Source organism: Hippopotamus amphibius, chromosome 14 (genome assembly GCF_030028045.1).
Source record: "Hippopotamus amphibius kiboko isolate mHipAmp2 chromosome 14, mHipAmp2.hap2, whole genome shotgun sequence".
Classification (NCBI taxonomy): Eukaryota; Metazoa; Chordata; class Mammalia; order Artiodactyla; family Hippopotamidae; genus Hippopotamus; species Hippopotamus amphibius.
The window spans coordinates 75593943-75614951 of NC_080199.1; the positions used below are offsets into that span (position 1 = coordinate 75593943).

General features: G+C 38.8%; 1 protein-coding gene across 7 annotated transcripts in view; it reads left to right on the forward strand.

Annotated features, from left to right (window-relative positions):
* Positions 1–20678, forward strand: part of LNX2 (ligand of numb-protein X 2) — an 83842-nt gene extending 63164 nt beyond the window's left edge. For 3 of the 7 annotated variants that reach the window (XM_057707854.1, XM_057707853.1, XM_057707852.1), the window contains 4 exons: positions 1274–1451; positions 6718–6949; positions 16371–16529; positions 18241–20410. In XM_057707854.1, the coding sequence (XP_057563837.1) occupies positions 1274–1451; positions 6718–6949; positions 16371–16529; positions 18241–18376 (705 nt within the window). In that variant the 3' untranslated portion in view covers positions 18377–20410. Of the gene's footprint in view, positions 1–1273; positions 1452–6717; positions 6950–16370; positions 16530–18240; positions 20411–20436 lie in introns of those variants that run through there. The other 4 variants (XR_009049069.1, XR_009049068.1, XR_009049067.1 and 1 more) reach the window with 4 other exon arrangements.
* The last annotated feature ends 331 nt before the right edge of the window (positions 20679–21009 follow it).

Sequence of the window (21009 nt, forward strand, 5' to 3'; positions counted from 1 at the left end):
TTCCCTTAATAAAATTTCAAGCGTACATGGATTCCAGGACCAGAGAAAGGGAGATGGGCCTGCAGTTTCAGGGCCTGATTAACAGATTTGTCAACACTTTCAAATAATGTCACTAAAGGAATGTTATAATTCTGTAAATGTAACTCATATTTCTGTTGCTGATATTGTTAATAATGTTAATTATTACCTACGTTTCTCGTAGTTGACAAATGTTGGAAACCTTTTGAGATGTTAGCGTCCACTCTTAACACTTAACAGGATAGTATTTGTGTGGTGTGGGTACATATAAACAATATGTAGACACCGTGTTATGTGCACATATGTAAAGCATATGTTTACATATTTGCTTCTGCTCAAATCCCTGTGCAGGAACTTATACGTTGTATGATTTGGGGCAAGCAACATGGCCTAAGTTGTTTCCTCATCCATAAAACGGGGCCAGTAATAGTACTTATGCTTAGGATACTGTGAAGATAAAATGACGCATGTAAGGCCATGAGCTTTGCATGTAGTAAGCCCTCAATAAGTGTTATTTTAATATTCATGTTGCATAGGTACACCTTGATTTTACTGAATTCTAATTCAAAAGAAAAGTGGTATTTTAGATGCCCCTTTTCTTATTTCCATGAGTATCTCAGTAATAAAATAGCTTTCCCCTGAGAATATAGTTTGTTGGGGATTTATTTCCCTTTTATTAACTTCAAAAATTCAAGTATTTCATATCCTTTTAGCTTTCCACAGAAGTTGTGAAGGTAGATTTGCGCCTGCTTCATGACTGAGTGCTCTGATAACCCTTGTTAGTAAGAATCAAAAGATAGGTCTGTAGCTTTTTTCTGGCAGCTAGTAAAATCCACATTTTTATACTACTCTTGCCAACTTTTCTCTCAAAAGAATATAGGAGAAAAATGGAAGTAAAATTAACTGGCTTCGCTTCAAAATCTTAAAATTCAAATGCATTATTTACTTTTTTAGAACTGATCCCATCTGCGAGCTCAAGGTAATTATACAAATGATGTGCTTATTTTACTTTGACTTCCCTATGTCAGCAGTTCTGAGTTTCAGTTCCATTTTTGTCATGTGATAATTCAGTAGTTCAGAGTTCGCCATTGTGATCGACAGGGTTCATGTGCCTGTGAAGAACTGTGTATTGCTTTCAGTTCTGTAGTGATTTTTTAAAAATGACTTTATAATTGCCACATTACATTTTTACTTCAGCTGTCTTTACTTCAACTGTATTATGCATTATCCAATAAATTTTTCCTCTCCTGTTCAGGATCTTGCCCAGTGTGTTACATGCCAAGAAAAACACATTACTGTAAAGAAGGAACCACACGAGTCCCTTGGAATGACAGTAGCTGGGGGCCGAGGAAGTAAGAGTGGGGAACTGCCCATCTTTGTGACCAGTGTGCCACCTCATGGCTGCCTTGCACGTGATGGCAGAATCAAGAGAGGTAAGCTAGGATCTTGGACAGTTTCACCACATTTCCCAAATTCAACTCACATTTTTAAAAATAAAGAATACCTACAAAGTTTTCTATTAAACATGGCTTTTTAAAATCCTTTAAAATGCCCCTTACGTAATGGAAGCATAAAGCCTCTCTATAAGATTAGAAAAATGCCTAATGTAAAGGAAAATTGCTGAATAATGGTTCTCTTACTTTCTAACAGTTACTTAGTCAGTTGGATTATTTTATGTTGGAAAAGACTCTCTAAGACATTTATGCTTCCAGCATTGTGGCAGACCAGATACTTTGAAGGATCATCGCATTGAAATACACTGGTTGCCTATTAAAAAAGTGTATGGGTGGGAGGAGGCTCATAGAAGACAAGCTTAACAAAAAGATAGTGGTTTTAGGGATTAATTCATTCACAGTTTCACGCCCCCCATCAATACTATATAATTTGTATGGGTGGGTGGTACTGGTAAAAATAGCATTCTCCATTCACTTGGTTTGTTCATATGGAAAAGTGAGTCTTAAAAGCTATTTTTCCAAAAATGATGGAGCCCTACCTCACACCATATACAAAAATTAACTAATGTAAGAGCTAAAACTTTTAGAAGAAAACCAAGTGTAAAGTCCTCATGGCCTTGGATTAGGCAATAAATTAATCAAGGTTATCTTAGATACAATACACCAAATACACAAGCAATAAAAACAAAAATAGAGAAGATCAGTGAAATTAAAAGCCAGTTCTTTGAAAGGATGAACAAAATTTATAAACTGTTAGCCAGACTTATCAAGAAAAAAAGGGAAAAGGCCTAAATCAGTAAAATTAGAAATGAAGAAGTTGTTACAACCAACACCACAGAATACAAAGGACAGTGGAGACTACTACAAGCAACTCTGTGCCAATAAGATGGACAACCTAGAAAGATGGACAAATTCTTAGGAAAGGTACAATCTCCCAAGACTGAACCAGGAAGATATAGGAAGTGTGAACAGACGAATTACAAGTACTGAAATTGAATCTGTCATTAAAAAAAACTCTCAATAAACAAAAGTCTAGGCCCCCATGGCTTCATAGGAGAGTTCTGTCAAACATTTAGAGAAGATGTAGCACCTATCCTTCTGAAAGTATTACAAAAAATTGCAAAGGAAGGAGCACTTTGAAATTCATTCTATGAAGCCACCATCACCCTGATACTGAAACCAGACAAAGGTACCACAAAAAAGGAAAATTACAAATCACTGATAAACATAGATTCAAAAATCCTCAACAAAATACTAGCAAACTGAATCCAATCACACATTAATAGGGTCACACATAAAAATATACAACAAACCCACAGCTGACATCACACTCAACTGTGAAAAGCTGAAAGCATTTCCTCTAAGACCAGGAACAAGACAAGGATGTCCACTCTTCACACTTTTATTCAACATAGTTTTGAAAGTCTTAGCCACAGCAATTAAAGAAAAAGAAAAAGGAATCCAAATTGGAAAAGAAGTAAAACTGTCATTGTTCACAGATGACACAATACGATATATAGAAAATCCTAAACACACTGCCAGAACCCTACTAGAGCTCATCAGAGAATTCAGTAAAGTAGCAGGATACAAAATACACAGAAATCTATTGCAATTCTATACAGTATTAATGAAAGATCCAAAAAAGGAATTAAGGAAATGATCCCATTTACTAGTGCATCAAAAAGAATAAAATATCTAAGAACAAACCTACCTAAGGAGGCAAAAGACCTATATGCCAAAAACTGTAAGACACTGATGAAAGAAATCCAAGATGAGATAGATGGAAATATATACCATGTTCTTGGATTGGAAGAATCAATATTGTCAAAATGACTACTAGCCAAGGCAGTCTACAGATTCAGTGTAATTCCTATCAGATTACCAATGGCATTTTTTTTTTTTTTTTACAGAACATTTTAAAATTTGTATGGAAACACAAAACACCCCAAATAGCTAAAGCAATCTTGAGAAAGAAAAACAGAGCTGGAGGAATCAGGCTCCCTGACCTCGGCCTATACTACAAAGCTACAGTAATCAAAACAGTATCATACTAGCACAAAAACAGACATATAGGTCAATGCAACAGGATAGTCTAGAAATTAATTGACCATAAGTGCGTGGATTTATCTACAACAGAGGAGGTGAGAATATACAGTGGAGAAATGACAGTCTCCTCAATAAGTGGTGCTTGGAAAACTGGACAGATACATGTAAAAGAATGAAATTAGAACATTCTCTAACACCATATACAAAAATAAACTCAAAATGGATTACAGACTTAAATGTAAGACTGGATACTATAAAACTCCTAGAAGAAAACAGGTAGAACACTCTGACATAAATTGAAGCAGTATCTTTTTGGATACATCTCCTAGAGTAATGGAAACAAAAACAAAAATAAACAAATGGGACCTAACTAAATGTAAAAGCTTTGACACAGCAAAGGAAACCATAAACGAAACAAAAAGATAACCTACAGAATGTGAGAAAATAGTTACAAAGGATGCAACTGAAAAGGCATTAATCTCCAAAATACATAAACAGCTCATACAGCTCTATCAAAACAACCACCCAATAAAAAAAAGCAGATCTAAATAGACATTTCTCCAAAGAAGACATACAGATGGCCAAAAGACATGTGAAAAGATGCTCAACATCACTAGAGAAATGCAAATCAAAACTACAATGAGGTATCACCTCACACCAGTCAGAATAGCCATCATTAAAAGGTCTACAAAAAACAAATGCTGGAGAGGGTATGGAGAAAAGGGAACCCAACTATGCTGTTGGTGGGAATGTAAATTAGTACAGCCACTGTGGAGAACAGTAGGGAGATTGCTTAAAAAACTAAAAACAGAGGTAGCATATGATCCAGCAATCCCACTCCTGGGCATATACCCAGAGAAAACCATAATTTGAAAAGATACAGCCACCCCAGTGTTCATTTTAGCACTACTTACAATAGCCAAGACATGGAAGCAACCTAAATGTCCATTGACAGACGAATAGGTAAAGAAGATGTGGTACATACATACAATGGGATACTACTCAGCCATAAAAAAAGAATGAAATAATGCCATTTGCAGCAACATGGATGGACCTAGATATTATTATACTAAGTGAAGTACGTCAGAGACAAATATCATATGATATTGCTTATATGTGGAATCTAAAAAAATGATACAAGTGAATTTATTTACAAAACAAGTAGGCCCACAGACAGAAAACAAACATGGTTACCAAAGGGGAAGGAGGGGAGGGATAAATTAGGAATCTGGTGTTAAATATACACACTACTATATATAAAATAACTAACATGGACTTACTGTATAGCACAGGGAACTATGCTCAATATCTTGTAATAACCTATAATCAAAAAGAATGTTTAAAAAGTGTATTTTTATATATGTACAACTGAATCAACTTTGCTATACAACTGAAACTAACATGACATTGTAAATCAACTGTATTTCAATAAAAATTTTAAAAAACAATAGATAAATGGGACTAAATTTTTCTGCTGCAAAGGATACATCAAGTGAAAAGATGGTGAAAGTGAAAAGATAACCCACAGAATGGGAGAAAATATCTGTAAATCATGTATCTGATGAAGGGCTTGTATCTAGAGTACTTAAAGAACCCTTATAACTCAATAATAAAAGAAATAACCCAATTTAAAAATGGGCAAAGGATATGAATAGACATTTCTCCCAAGAAGTTACACAGATGCCCAATAATCACTTGAAAAGATGCTCAGTGACATTAGTTATTAGGGAAATGCAAATTCATCAGTAGGATGAATAGACTTTAAAAAAGCAATAACAAAGATTGGCAAGGATGTAAAGAAACTGAAACAGTAATATTTGCCAGTGACAATGTAAAATGGTACAACTGTTTTGTAAAACAGTTTAGCAGTTCTTCAAGAAGTTAAAGTTATCATATGACCCAGTAATTCCAGTCCTAGAGAAATGAAAACATATGTTCACAAAAAAATTGTACATGAAGGTTTGTAGCAGTATTTTCTATAACAGCCAAAAGTAAAACCATCCCAAATGTCCATTTACTGGTGAATGGATGAAGAGAATGTGATTTATTCATACAGTGGAATATTATTTGGCCATAAAAAGGAATGAGGTATTCACACATCTACAATATAAATGAATCTTGAAAGCATGCTAAGAAGCCAGGCAGAAAAGACCACATATGATTCCATTTATATGAAATATCCATAAAAGGCAAATCTTTAGAGATAGAAAGTAGATTAGTAGTTGCGTAGGACTCAGGGAAGGAAGCTGATTAATGGATACAGGGTTTTGGGAGTGGTGGTAAAAATGTTTCAAAAATGACACATGATGGTTGTATAACTGTGACTATAAAACCATAAAATTATAGACTTTAACTGAATGGCATTTGTATTAAATCTTTATAAGGCTTTTTTTTTTTTAAGTTATTTGTCCTATTGTGGAATTTGAACTAATTTTATTCCTTTCTTGTTATTTTATGTTTTCAAAGTTTTCTACAAAGAGAAAGTTTTGCTTTAATAATCTGAGAAATAAATGATGAATCCAGCGAGGAGGATTTTCTGTGGGCTTTCTTAGTACAAACATTTGTGCTTCCTATAAAACAAATGCTGTGCTTCCTGTAAAACAGATGCTTTCCTTCCTGACCTTTTGTAGAAGCCCCATCGCTCTTTCTTTATTATATTACTTGGCAGAGCCACAAACACTTTGTTTCTTCCTCAAGCAGGACATGTTCAAATCACAAGTTTCATTTTTGTGTGTAGGCCCAGGGATGTCTTCTCTACATACTCTGAAATGTTTGCACTGAGGGAACTATGCAGGGCCCTCTAGATGTATCAAACTGTATCACTATAAAGTAGAATATACTAAAATTCATTTCTAACCGCGAAATATCAAATTGTTTTTATTAACAGTTTTAAGACGAGGAAGGGTGCCCAGGGCCCACCCATGGCGGCACCAGGGCTCATGCTGTGGGCCCCCGTTGACTCCCAGAGCTACCCCTCTCCCTATATATGACATTACTTTAAATTTTTGAATTGTTTTGGAGTGTTGTCCATGAATTGGATTTTTCCAGAGTATTCTAAGAATTATAAAGAAGAGATAAATGGTCTTTTACCTTATCTGAGTTTTTGGAACTAACCTTTGTTGATTAGTTTACAGATTATAGGATTCACACGGAAGTGATCACTTGGTAGCTCATTTTTCTTGTTTCTTCATTTGAACAGGTGACATCTTGTTGAATATCAATGGCATTGATTTGACCAATTTAAGTCACAGTGAGGCTGTGGCTATGCTGAAGGCCAGCGCTGCATCCCCCACGGTGGCCCTGAAAGCACTGGAGGTGCAGGTGGTGGAGGAGGCCACCCAGGGCCCAGATGAGCAGCCCAACACCATCAGTGAGAATGAGTATGATGCCAGCTGGTCCCCATCTTGGGTCATGTGGCTTGGGCTACCCAGGTACTGGCAGCTTTTCTGTTGCTTTATGGAAAATCATAATTACAACCTTTATCAGGGTGTAGCACAGCAAATTAACTCACTGAGGAGGAAAAAAGGCCTTCAATAAAAGTAACTTCAAAACAGGTTAATTTTTCTTAGGCTATTATATTTAAAAAGGTAAATTTAATAATAAGAACGAAGCTGAAAAGACTTACAAAATCTGCTTATAAAAATAAAGCTATTCTGTTCATTCCTAATAGGGGCTGCCAAGTGGGCCAGCCATGGAATTAGGTGGCCAGTCTCCTGCTTAGAAGTGCTGTCTTTTACCAACATTCACTCTGATATATGCTTAGACTTAACGTGCATTTTTTAAATTAATTTAGTGATTGATTGATTTGTGGCTGTGCCACTCCCATGTGGGATCTTAGTTCCCTGACCAGGTATTGAACCTGCACCCCCTGCATTGGAAGCACAGAGTCTTAACCACTGGACTGCCAGGGAGGTCCCTATGTACATTTTTCAGTGGAAAAACCAGGTCAGAGTATGGGGGCCTTCCCTATCCCAGAAACATCTCTAAAAGCCCTTTCTTAATCCTTTTAACTCTTCCTTAAAAGGGGTATAAAGCTGAGTTTTTATTGGACATAAGGAGTCTTTAGACCAGACCACTGGTGTTCAGGACTGGCTGCTCTTAACCCCCTTTAGAGCCCGTGTGCCACAACTACTGAGCCTTCATGCCACAACTACTGAAACCCATGCTCCACAACAAGAGAAGCCACTGCAATGAGAAGCCTGCACACTGCAACAAAGAGTAGCCCCTGCTCACCACAACTAGAGAAAGCCTGCACACAGCAACAGACCCAATGCAGCCAAAAAAAAAAAGTCCGAGTTTCTGAGCCATCTAGCTTCATTTGGCATAAATTTATAATACTTAGCATTTATGTAGTGCTATATGGTTTACAAAGTACTTTCACATTTCACAGGGTATTATTGGATTTCATTTGTTAATTTAACTTGATGACTTATCCTCTTGGTTAAAAGAAGAAGGAAAAAAAAGAACTAAGAAGGCCTAAAACTGTAATAGAATTACTGTTTCAGGGACCTATAGGGCCCTTGTGGAGAGAGATTTTAATGACAAAGATGATTAACTGCTTAATATGTTTATTCCGTGCACCAAAACTGATTTTTCCCCATTAAAAAGTCAACATAGATTTAAATGCTTGCTATTCAGCTCCTACAGACATGCCATCAGAAGGCACCTAATTGATCTTATTAAACACTCATCCCAAAATGTGTGTGAAGTTGTGCCCTCATGCTAAGCACGGGTCCCCACCTCTGCTGCTGGACAGGCCAAGACCAGCGATGTCCTGGAGAAACCCTCATGCCTCTTGTAGCTTTCCTTATCTGTTATTCCAGGCTAGTCTTGAGTCAGCACTTCCTTGTGTTCAGAGCATTTTCTGATGTGCCAGGAAGAGTAACAAAGATTTTAGATGAGAAATACATAGTATAGTACAAGGCGATCTACAGATTCAATGCAATGTCTATCAAATTACCAATGGCATTTTTCACAGAACTAGAACAAAAGATTTTTAAACTTGTGTGGAAACATAAAAGACCCCAAATAGCCAAAGGAATCCTCAGAAGGAAAAACAAGTAAGTGATCAAGATGGTGGAGAAGTAGGACGTGAAGCTCACCTTCTCCCACAGATACATGTGGAACAGTTCTCACAGAATGTCTACTGAATGCTGGCAGAAGATCTCAGACTGCTGAAAGGACAATAAAATCTCCATGTAACCAGGTAGAACTAAAGGAAAAAAATAAAAGCAAGAAAGGAATCAGGACAGGACTTGCACCCTTGAAGGGAGATGTGAAAGAGGAAAGGTTTCTGCACTGGGAGGCCCCCTCACCAGCAGGGAGATCGACTGGGACAGAAGGGGAGCGTTAGAACTTGGGAGAACGCAGCAGGTGGTTTTATGGCAGCCAGAACAGAAGGAAGACTGCACAGACAGTGCCACAGCCCTGCACTCCACAGCCTGAGACGTGCACCCGCCAGTGCAGGTGGGTGCTAGAACTTGGGCTTCAGAAATCAGACCTGGGGAGGGGACTGGGGTTGGCTGTGTGGAAGCAGCCAGGGGTGGGCTGAAATCTGGTGCACCTGCAACTGAGGGTGTATGCAGAGGAAGCCTGGGCCACCTTTGAGGCAGGCACCATTGTTTGGGGGATGTGCAAAGGGAAGGGCAGGACCCGCTATTGTAGCCTTTTTCCCTGTGTGCATACTCACAGAGGGCAGGACACTGCTTGCATGGGCTCCAGGAGTGGTCACAAGCCACCTCCACTCCCACCGTGTGCTCTGGGGTGTGCCTCCGCCACCACTGCTGCTGAAAGCCCCAGGACCAGGCATCAGCCACCACGCCTGCACCAGTCAAGGGGATCAGGACTAGTACACGCTGAGGAGAGAGGCAACAGGCATCCATACTAAAAACAGCTCTTACACCAGATATAGTAAACCCACACAAGCTACATGGGGATGCTCCCACATATAAATAGCCCTGGAAGACCACAGTGGATAACTGTTTCTCCTAAACTCAGAGTAAGAGAAATATAAGTAAATGAAGAAGCAGAGGAATCACTCCCAGTTAAAAGACCAAGAAAATTTCCCTGAACAAACAATGAAAGACCTCTTCAGTCCAACAGACACTGAGTTTTAAAAGGAGATAATGAAAATACTAAAGGAATTAAGAAAGGCTGTGGACAGAAATGCAGAGTACTATAAAGATGAACTAGAAACAGAGGAACCAAGAAAAGTAAAACTCATTTGCAGAGACAAAAGCTGAGCTAAAGGCAGTAAACAGCAGAATGAATAATGCAGAAGAATGAATAAGTGAGCTGGAAGACAGAATAATGGAAATGACCCAGTGAGGACAGCAGACAGAAAGCCAAATGAAAGCAATATAAGAGACCTATGAGATAAAGTGTGCCAATCTGCTTATAATAGGAATTCCAGAAGGTGAAGAAAGAGAAAATGGGCCCAAAATATATTTGAAGAAATTGTGGCTGGAAACTTCCCAAACCTAAAGAAGGAAACAGATACCAGGTACAGGATAAACAAGATAAACCCAAACAGACCTACACCAAGACTTATAATAAAAATGGTAAAAGTTAAAGAGAAGATTCTAAAGGCAGCAAGAGAAAAGCAAAGAGTTAATAATAAGGGAACCCCCATAAGACTATCAGCTAATTTCTCTACAAAACACTGCAGGCCACAAGGGAGCAGCAAGATATATTCAAAGTCTTGAAAGGGGAAAATACACAACCTAGGATAACTCTACCCAGCAAGATTGTCATTTAGAATACAAGGAGAGAGAAAGAATTTCTCAGACAAGCAAAAACTAAAAGCATACAGCAATACTAAACATATCCTAAAGGAAATATTGAAAGGTCTTCTCCAAATAAAAAAGATGTAAGAATCTATAGAAAAGAGAGAATCACAAGTGGAAAGTAAATCAATTAAATAAGCCAGTACACAGATTTAAAAAAAAAAAAATCTGTGAAAGTGATGATATAGTGAATAGCAAAAGGATGAACATGAAGAGGTAAAAGCGAACAGCAAAATCATAAAATGCAGCAGAAGAGAGTAAGAACATGTAGGTTTTTTTTCCCCTAGGATGTGTTTGAGCATATATGACTACCAATCTAAGGCAAATAGACATAGAAAGGGGGTAACACACTTGAAAAACAGGGTAACCACAAATCAAAACACAACAGATTCACAGAAACCAAAAAGAACGTAAGTATAATGCAAAGAAAATCATCAAGCCACAAAAGGAAAAAGAAAAAGGGACAAAGAAGAAATATAAAACCAATGAGAAAACAAGGTTTAAAATGACAGTAAATACAAGTCTATCAGTAATTACCTTAAATGTCAATGATTATATGCTCCAATCAAAAGACAGTGCCAGACTGGATTAAAAGAAAGAGCCTACAATATGCTGCCTACAAGAGACCAACTTTAGGGCAAAAGACACACATACACTGAAAGTGAGGGGATGGAAAAATATTTTGTGCAAATGGAAATGACAAGAGGGCAGGGGCTGCAATACTCAGACAAAATAGACTTTAAAACAAAGGCCATGAAGAAAGCTAAAGAAGAACACCATATAATGACAAAAGGGTCAGTACAGGAGGATTTTACACTCATCAACATAAGTGTACATAAACACTCACAGACATAAAGCAAGAAACTGAATGGAATACAATAATAGTAGGGGACTTTAACACCCCACTCACATCAGTGAACAGATCCTCTAGACAGAAAATCAGTAAAGCAATAGAGATCCTAAATGATACAACATAATGAACAGTTAGACTTAATTTTCAGGACATTACATCCAAAAAAAACTAACATATGCATTCTTTTCAAGTGCACATGGAACATTCTCTAGGATTGACCACATACTAGAGCACAAAACAAGCCTCATCCAACTTAAGAGTATAGAAATTATCTGAAGCATCTCTTCTGACCACAATGGCATGAAACTAGAAATTAACCACAGAAAAAGAAATGGGGCAGGGGGATAAATGGAGACTAAACAATATACTACTAAAAAACCAGTGGGCCAACAAGGAAATTAAAATACCTTGAGACAAATGACGATGAAAACACAACTATACACTATCTATGCGATGCAGCAAAAGCAGTTCTTACAAGGAAGTTCAGAGCAATATAGGCCTTCCTCAGAAAACAAGAAAAAGCTCAAATAAACAACCTAACCTACTACTTAAAAGAATTAGAAAAAGAACAAATAAAACCTAAAATCAGCAGGAGGAAGAAATAATAAAGATGAGAGGGAAAATAAACAGAGGTTAAAAGAAGAGAAAAAAATAAATAAAACCCACAGCTGGTTCTTTGAAAGGATAAACAATATTGACAAACCTCTGGCCAGGCTCACCAAGAAGAAGAGAGAAAACCCAAATAAACAGTAAAAAGTAAAAAAGGAGACATAACACTTCATAGCACAGAAACACAGAAACCATAAGGGAATACTATGAACAGTTATATGAGAACAAATGCAGCAACCTAGAAGAAATGGCCAAGTTTCTAGAAATGTACAGCCCACCAAAACTGAATCAAGAAGAAATAGGGGGCTTCCTAGGTGGCACAGTGGTTAAGAATCTGCCTGCCAATGCAGGGGACACAGGTTCGATCCCTGCTCCAGGAAAATCCCACATGCCACGGAGCAACTAAGCCTGTGTGCCAAACAAACAAACAAAAATAAAAGAAGAAATAGGTAATTTGAACAGACTGATCAACAGGAGTGAAATAGAATCTATAATTTAAAAATTTCCTACAAACAAGTAATCCAGGATCAGATGGCTTCACAGGTGAATTCTACCAAACATACAAAAAAGAACTTATACTGATCCTTCTCAAACTCTTCCAGAAAACTGAAGAGGAGGGAACACTCCCAAAAACATTTTATAAAGCCACCATCACCCTGATACCCAAACCAGACAAATACACAGCCAGAAAAGAAAATTACAGGCCAATGTCTTTGATGAATATAGATGCAAAAATTCTCAAGAAAAATAACACATAAAAAAAGATCATACTCTATGACCAAGTGGGATTCATCCCACATTCACAAGGATAGTTCAGCATATGCAAATCAATCAATGTGATACACCACATCAACCAAAGAAAAGACGAAAACCATGTGATCATCAATAGATGGAGAAAAGGCATTTGACAGAATTCAACATCCATCCATGATAAAAGCTCTTACAAAAATGGGTATAGAGGGAATATATCTCAATATAATAAAAGCTATTTATGACAAACCCACAGCCAATATAATACTAAATGGTGAAAAGCTGAAAGCCTTCCTACTAAAATCTGGAATAAGACAAGAATGCCCACTCTTGTCTCTTCTCTTCAACATACTATTGGAAGTCCTAGCCTCAACAGTCAGACAAGAGAAAGAAATAAAAGGTATCCAGATTGGAATGGAAGAGGTAAAACTGTCATTATGTGCAGATGATATGAGACTATATATAGAAGTCTTTAAGTCTTTAAACCATTTTGAGTTTATTTTTGTGTATGATGAGACCCTAAAGACTCCACACAAAATCTACTAGAACTGATCCAACGAATTCAGCAAGGTAGCAGGATACAAAATTAACATTTGGAAATCAGTTGCACTTCTTTACATCAGCAATGAAATATCAGAAAGAGAAAGTAAAAAAACTATACCCTTTATGAGACTTCCCTGATGGCACAGTGGTTAAGAATCTGCCTGTCAGTGCAGGGGACATGGGTTCGATCCCTGGTCCAGGGAGATCCTACATGCTGTGAAGCAGCTAAGCCCATATGCCACAACTGCTGAGCCCACATGCCACAACTACTGAAGCCTGTGCACCTAGAGCCCATGCTCTGCAATAAGAGAAGCCACTGCAATGAGAAGCCTGTGCACCACAACAAGGAGTAGCCCCCACTCACTGCAACTAGAGAATGCCTGTGTGCAGCAATGAAGACCCAACACAGCCAATAAGTAAATAGATAAATTTATTTTTTAAGAAAACAATACCTTTTAAAATTACACCCCAAAAAATAAAATTCTTAGGGATAAGCCTGACCAAGGAGGTGACAGACATATATGCTGAGAACTATAAAACTTGAATAAAGGAAACTAAAGATGACTCAAAGAAATGGAAAGATATTCCATGCTCTTGGATTGGAAGAATTAATATTGTTAAAATGGCCATACTACCCACAGCAATCTACAGATTTAATGCAATCCTTATCAAGTGACATTTTTCACAGAACTAGAATAATAAAATTCACATAGAACCATAAAAAACTCAGAATTGCTAAAGTAATCCTGAAGAGAAAGACATATGGATCAATGGAACAGAATAGAGAGCCCAGAAATAAACCCACACACCTATAGTCAATCTTTGACAAAGGAGGCAAGAATATACAACGGAAAAAAGACCATCTCTTCAGCAAGCAGTATTGAGAAAGTTGGACAGCTGCCTGTAAATCAATGAAGTTATATCATACACAGGTCTCATCATGCACAAAAATAAACTCAAAATGGCTTAAAGACTTAAACATTAAGATGTGACACCATAAAACTCCTAGAAGAGAACATATGCAAAACATTCTCTGACATAAATCATACCAGTGTTTTCTTAGGTCAGTCTCCCAAGGCAATAGAAATCAAAACAAATGGGACCTAATTAAACTTACGAATTTTTGCACAGCAAAGGAAACCATAAAATGAAAATTTTCTCCCTACAGAGTGGGAGAAAATAATTACAAACGATGTGACCTACAAGGGTTTAACTTCCAAAATATATAAGCAGCTCTTACAAGTCAACAACAAAAAACCCCAGACAATCCAATTTAAAAATGGGCAGAAAACCTAAATAGACATTTCTTCAAAGACAACATACAGATGGCCAATAGGCACATGAAAAGATACTCAACATCACTAATTATTAGAGAAATGCAAATCAAACTACAATGAGGTATCACCTCACACCAGTCAGAATGGCCATCATCAAAAAGTCTACAAACAATAAATGCTGAAGAGGGTGTGGAGAGAAGGGAACCCAACTACACTGTTTGGTGGGAATGTATATTGGTTACATCCATTATGGAGAACAGTATGGAAGTTCCTGTAAAAACTAAAAATAGAGCTACCATATGATCCAGCAATCCCACTCCTGGGATATATCCAGACAAAACTGTAATTCAAAAGGATACACGCACCCCTATGTTCATAGCAGCACTAGTCACAATAGTTAAGACAGGGAAACAACCTAAATGTCCACCAACAGATGAATGGATAAAGAAGATGTGGCACATATATACAGTGGAATCCTACTCAGCCATAAAAAAGAATGAAATAATGCTATTTGCAGCAATGTGGCTGGACCTAGAGATTATCATACTAATCTGTTGTAAAATATGACACAAATGAACCTATCTATGAAACATAATCACAGACACAGAGAACAGACTGGTGGTTGTGGGGGTGGGGAGTGGGAGGTTGGGGTGAGCAGATGTAACTTTTTATACTTAGAACGGATAAACATCAAGGTCCTACTGTAGAGCACAGGGAACTATAGTCAATATCCTGTGATAAACCGTAATGGAAAAGAATATGAAAAAGAATGTATATATGTAAAACTGAATCACTTTGCTGTACAGCAGAAATTAACACATTGTAAATCAACTATACTTCAATTTAAAATTATATTGATAAATAAAAAAGGATCCAGAAGACTCAGACTCCCTGACTTCAGCCTGTACTACAAAGCTACGGTCATCAAAACACTACAGTACTGCCACAAAAACAGAAATATAGATCAGTGGAACGGGATAGAAAGCCCAGTGATAAACCCATATAGCCAAGACATTGTAAATGTCCATCGAGAGAGGAGTGGGTAAAGATGTGGTACATATACACAATGGAATACTACTCAGCCATAAAAACAGTGAAGTAATGCCTTTTACAGCAGCATGGATGGACCTAGATATTGTCATACTAAGTGAAGTCAGGTAGGGAAATAATTACCATATGATATCAACTTATATGTGGAATCTAAAAAAAAAATATGATACAAATCAACTTATTTACAAAACAGAAATAGACTCACAGACTTCGAAAACAAACTTATAGTTACCAAAGGGGAAAGTTTGGAGGGAGTGATAAATTAGAAGTTTAGGATTAACAAACACGCCACTATGTATAAAATAGATGATCAGTGAGGACCTACTGTATACCACAGGAAACTGCAATATTCTATAATAACCTATATGGGAAAAAAATCTGAAAAAGAATAGATGTGTATGTATAACTGAATCACTTAGCTGTACACCTGAAACACAACATTGTAAATCAACTATACCCCGATATAAAAATAAAAAAATTAAAAACTACACAGGATAGTAAAATCTATTTTTGAGCCCACCTGTGTCAAAAGAATACCTGTCAATAAACAGCCACTGTTTTGTGGATTCACAGAGGTCTCTGTTGTATGCAAACCTATATTCAACAGTTGTGGGTCAGAAGGTCTGTAAGCTAGGGTAGCATCTCTGCTTTTCCTAAAGAGGGAGGCCCTTCCACCATAATTTGCTGGGGTGAACCAGACAACTGCTTGTTTTGTGTTTTGTTTTTTGCAGAAGGTTCAGAATAATGAAAATCACCTACACTGTCCTAAGATACCAGGCCAGTGCGCAGGCCTCTTCTCCATCCCAGAAGCCTTTCTTAATGCTTATCGCTGAGCTGAGAAACTAGACCAGATGAGAAGTTGCCGCATGTTGTGTGTTGCTCCCCAGCAGTGATGCACATGACATGGTGTGGAGTTATAACAAAGATGAACAGGCTATAAAAAGCCTTCACACTAATTTTTATTGATGTCTGTGTTTGTTTATAGTACCCTTCACAGCTGCCATGACATAGTTTTACGAAGAAGTTACTTGGGAAGTTGGGGCTTCAGCATTGTTGGCGGATATGAAGAGAACCACACCAATCAGCCTTTCTTCATTAAAACCATTGTCTTGGGAACTCCTGCTTATTATGATGGAAGATTAAAGTGAGTCTTGTTATGTTTAATTATGTGCTTCGTGTTTATTGTGACGGACACGGTCTAGACCAGGGTCAGCTCCAAATCCAGCTCTTCTTGTAAATAAAGTTTTCAGGGAACATGCCCACACTCACTCGTTTGCATATCGCCCGTGGCCGCCTCTGAGCCACGATGGCAGAGCTGAGTGGCTGTGACAGAGACCAGTGATTCACAGAGCCTGAGGACCTTATCCACTACCTGGCCATTTACAGAAGCAGTTTGCCAGCCCTGAGCTAGACTGAAGCATTACCTCTACCATCTTGGCACGCATAGGTTTAGTGCCTGTTATTAGATTAATAAAATAAAGTTGAGTCATTTGGACACATTGTGATGTAACAACTTGCTCTGAGCACTTGGGTCCAGGCCTGTCATTAGGCAACTTTTTCTCTACAGCACTTAAGTCAGCCTAACACTGAATTTGTGCAGGTCCGCGTGGGAGGACATGTTTCTTGTTATCCCCTGGCAGCTGTCACAGGGCCTTGCATGTGTGTCAAGTCTTCATCAACACTGCATGGGTGCTGTGCACGCCACGCACAGGGCTAGGTGCTGGGCACAGGTCACTGAACCTTCTCAGCAACCTTTGAGCTCAGGGCTGTTGTTGTTCCTATTTAATAAGCAAGATAACTGAGGCTTCAACAGGTTAAAACCCTGCCCACAGTCAAACAGCGGGAAGTGGCTCACAGCGGTTTAAAGCAGGACTGTGTGGCTCAGAGCCTCAGCCACTCCCCCCCTGCTGCTGTCACCACTGGGCAGAAAGCACTCTCGACCTCTGTGCCACCTTTTTTTGAAAGCTCAGGCACCATGAGAAGAAACAGGTGTTATAGGAAGAGATTATACAAGTGCCTAGTTTTGGATGAAAGAAACCTGGAAAAACGTGGATGCTGACATCCTAGTCAGAGTGCTGCACAAACAGGGAGTTACACTGTTTGCAAACACCAAGTGACAGCCCCAGAGTACTGGGACAAGCTGATCAGGGGTAGTGTGCTACAGGTCAGTCTTATCCTGACAGATGGGGAAAAAAATCATTATTTTAGGAGGAAAGACGGGGGCGGGGGGGGGGATTAACTTTTCTCTTAGCCAAAGTACTCAACCACTCTGGGTCTCAAGCAAATTATAAACTAATTAACTTCCACTTACTCCAAAAAGAAATTGAAGTAGCTCACAATAAAGCAGCATGTTCATATTCAAACTAAAGACTAAAAATCTCCAAGCATAGAAAGGTCCAGAGTCATCATGCGTTTGTGGTGACTCAGCCTGGAGGACAGTGAGCATCCGGAGCTGGAAGAGGAGGCAGTCTTCTTCCAATTTAATTGACCCCTCGAGTGTATGAGCGGTAAAAATGAACAATGAAAATAAGCCGCCCCCTCCAAATGTATCACTTGGTATTTTTAAAAGAGGCAGCAGGTGTATTCTCTGAACCACATACTGCTTAAGCTCAGATGAAAATTCTGCTTGCCCTTGAAACCATCCACCAATACAGGCGAGGCTGGCACACGAGGTCCGTGACTGGCAAGGGAAAGCCAGGACAGGCTTAGAAATCACCCCGGGTGTTTCTCAAAGTAAATAACACAGGCTCATCATTGACAGTTAATGGTTAAGTGTGGGTTTCATGCTAAACAAACCTCAGGATAAGTCTTCAACGCTGTGAAAATACTGACGGTTTCTGTCTGTCGTTGCCCAGGTGTGGAGACATGATCGTGGCCGTAAACGGGCTGTCCACTGTGGGCATGAGCCACTCGGCGCTGGTCCCCATGCTGAAGGAGCAGAGGAACAAAGTCACGCTGACCGTCATCTGCTGGCCTGGCAGCCTGGTGTAGATTTCAAAGTTGGTTTTAAGTCAAACACATCTTCATTTTTCAGGTCTTGGAAAGAAAACCCTTTGGTTTCTGTTTGCTAGGGCTGCTGACACAGCCGGTATACACAGGGCCAAAACCACTAGGCTTGTCCTTTTGTTATTTAGAAGGTTTCCTCCAGTTTGCCACGTTTCTTTCAGCTCAGAACTGATCTTCCAATAACCCCTGTGAGATCACATTTTTAGAATTCGGATCCTCGGTTGTGAGCTGTAATAAACAATGAAGTCTGCCCAGACTGTGAGCCAGCCGGCTGTCGAACGACTTCCGGTGGCTCTGTATTCAATAACTGAGTCATAGAATGAGTTCCACGTGCCCAAGACTGCAGTGTGCTGTGAACGGATGCATTCTTAGTTTGGATAAGCCTTTCCCAGTTTACATCGGTGCCACATTTCAAAACTTCGTACTGTTCATAAGGTGATTTTTTTTCTGGCTTATTTTATTTCTACTTTAATCTCAGTACTCATAGATGAAGACATAAGTCTGAGACCATTAAAGAGATTTTTTTAAAAATAATGCACCATTATTAGAACAGTAGAGAATAAAAGATAATGTTATCTATCCAGTGACAAAGGAATTTCGGAGGTAATTATAGTTTAGTGCTGGAGATGCTAAAAGCTGCATTTACTTGAACAGTCCAAAAGCATTAAAGTTCATATCTAAAGGAATGTTTTGTTATGTAGGAAAATTTTGAAGCAGTTTTTGCTAAGAAATCGTTTTTCTAGAGTTTGTATTATACTCCTATCAGCAAACTTGGCTGGAAGTGTTTTTGTGATTTATGCAATTATATTAGATGATAAAAATAAAACCATATTGCTGTTAAATGCACACTCATATATATATCACAGCTAAGTAGAGGATAGACCTTTTTTTTTGAGTGTTTTAGAAACGCTTTTTTTCCCCTTTATTTCTCTACTTAGTTATTTCAGGAAAAAGTGTGAAAGATATTAACATCTGAAAGCTACTATTCCAGATTTTAAAAAAACTTTCCAGTCTGTCCTTGGTCACTCGACTGTCTCATGTTTTTGCAAACTGACCAGCCTGTTTTGTTTGTCCTTTAATCATCAGCTATTCATGGCAAGAACGCAAAGAAGGAAGAGACGTCTTTACCTTGTGAATGTTACACATACTTGAAAAAAGTTTCACTTAGAAACCTAGTTCAGAATCCGAGCTAATTTACGAGTGACCTCTAGTAATAAATGGTGTTGATGAGAGAATGTATTTCAGGATACTACAGTATACTATGAAGCGTGACTGCTTTATTTTAAAACTTAGCAATTGCATTGCTGGGGTTGTTTCTGTAACGTGTCACAGATTATTCCAGTTAGTTTTTTAATGATTTTTTAAAAACATATCTCGACTAAATAAGGAACGGCGACGATAATCGTTCCGGCCTTGTTCACCCCTTGGCGACACCACGTGATCAGCAGTGAGGCGAGGCACGGCGGCCGGCCCTGCGCAGCACGTCAGCGCTGTGTGAGGGCTGGCTTGTGAACCCGTTTGGTATTGAAGTGCTTTGTTATTCTAACTGACGCGGAACACGTTTTTTCTCCTGCTCCCCGAGTAGAATTTTGTAGCCTACTTTGCTGGGTTTTTTGGAAACATTTTGTAAGAATGCATCATTCTGGGGAGTGGGCCTCCATCAGCAAATATCCTGACTGCCACTTTGTTAGAGATAAAATGCTTACAGCAAACCCGGCAGTGTATGAGTACTTTGAAAGACAACTTTTTCCAACATTTTTATCGTGAAAATCAGCTTAAGCTAATTTGGTTTTATTACAGAAGACTATAGCTTTTGGTCAGAACGGTATTTGGTGATGGAAACTTGTTCATAAGTTACTGTCATTGTTGAAATATTTGAATTCTCTCATTTCAAGCTTTGTTAAACATTTTGATTTGTTCTGTGCCTTCAGTTTAAATTACTTCAGGATTTTTCAGATTGTTTAAATAATGGTGTGATAATCATCTAGGATGGAAATAAAAATCATCCTTTCCTTAAAAGCGACACTGTCTCTTTTCTTGCACAGCAGAAGCTGACTCACACGTGCTCCTTTTTTCCACTCATGGCATTGTGTCATCACCGCACTGGCCCAGGCGTGAAGCCTCGGGATCACGACTCCATCTTCTCGTTCTCACTGGTGCAGGCCGGAGACGTGCCTTCCCCACTGGCTGTCGGAACGTCAGCCTGTGCAGGGACCTCCAGATGGTGGCCTCTGAGCACCACAAGTGTGACTAGTGTCACGTGCGGAAATGCTGATACCTTGAATATATTGGGTTATATAAAGTTAATCTCACCAGCGTTTTACTCTTTTACTGTGGTTACTAGGAAACTACTGCACCTGTGTGGCTCACCTTGCATTTCTGTTGGACAACAGCGCTGGTTTCCTCACCCCTTCCTGTCACAGCACCTGTCAGGCAGTCTTAACGCGGGGATCTGTATTCTTGTAGAGCTGTGCTCACTCCGTGTTTTGGGGTTTTTCTTTTTTTAAGGTTTTTTTTTTAGTTGAAAGTTAGCTCCTGATTTCCTGATAAGTTAAGCTCAAACCAAGGCCTGTGGTCCAGCCCCAGTCAGGACCTTGGCGGCTCTGCAGCCTCACCCG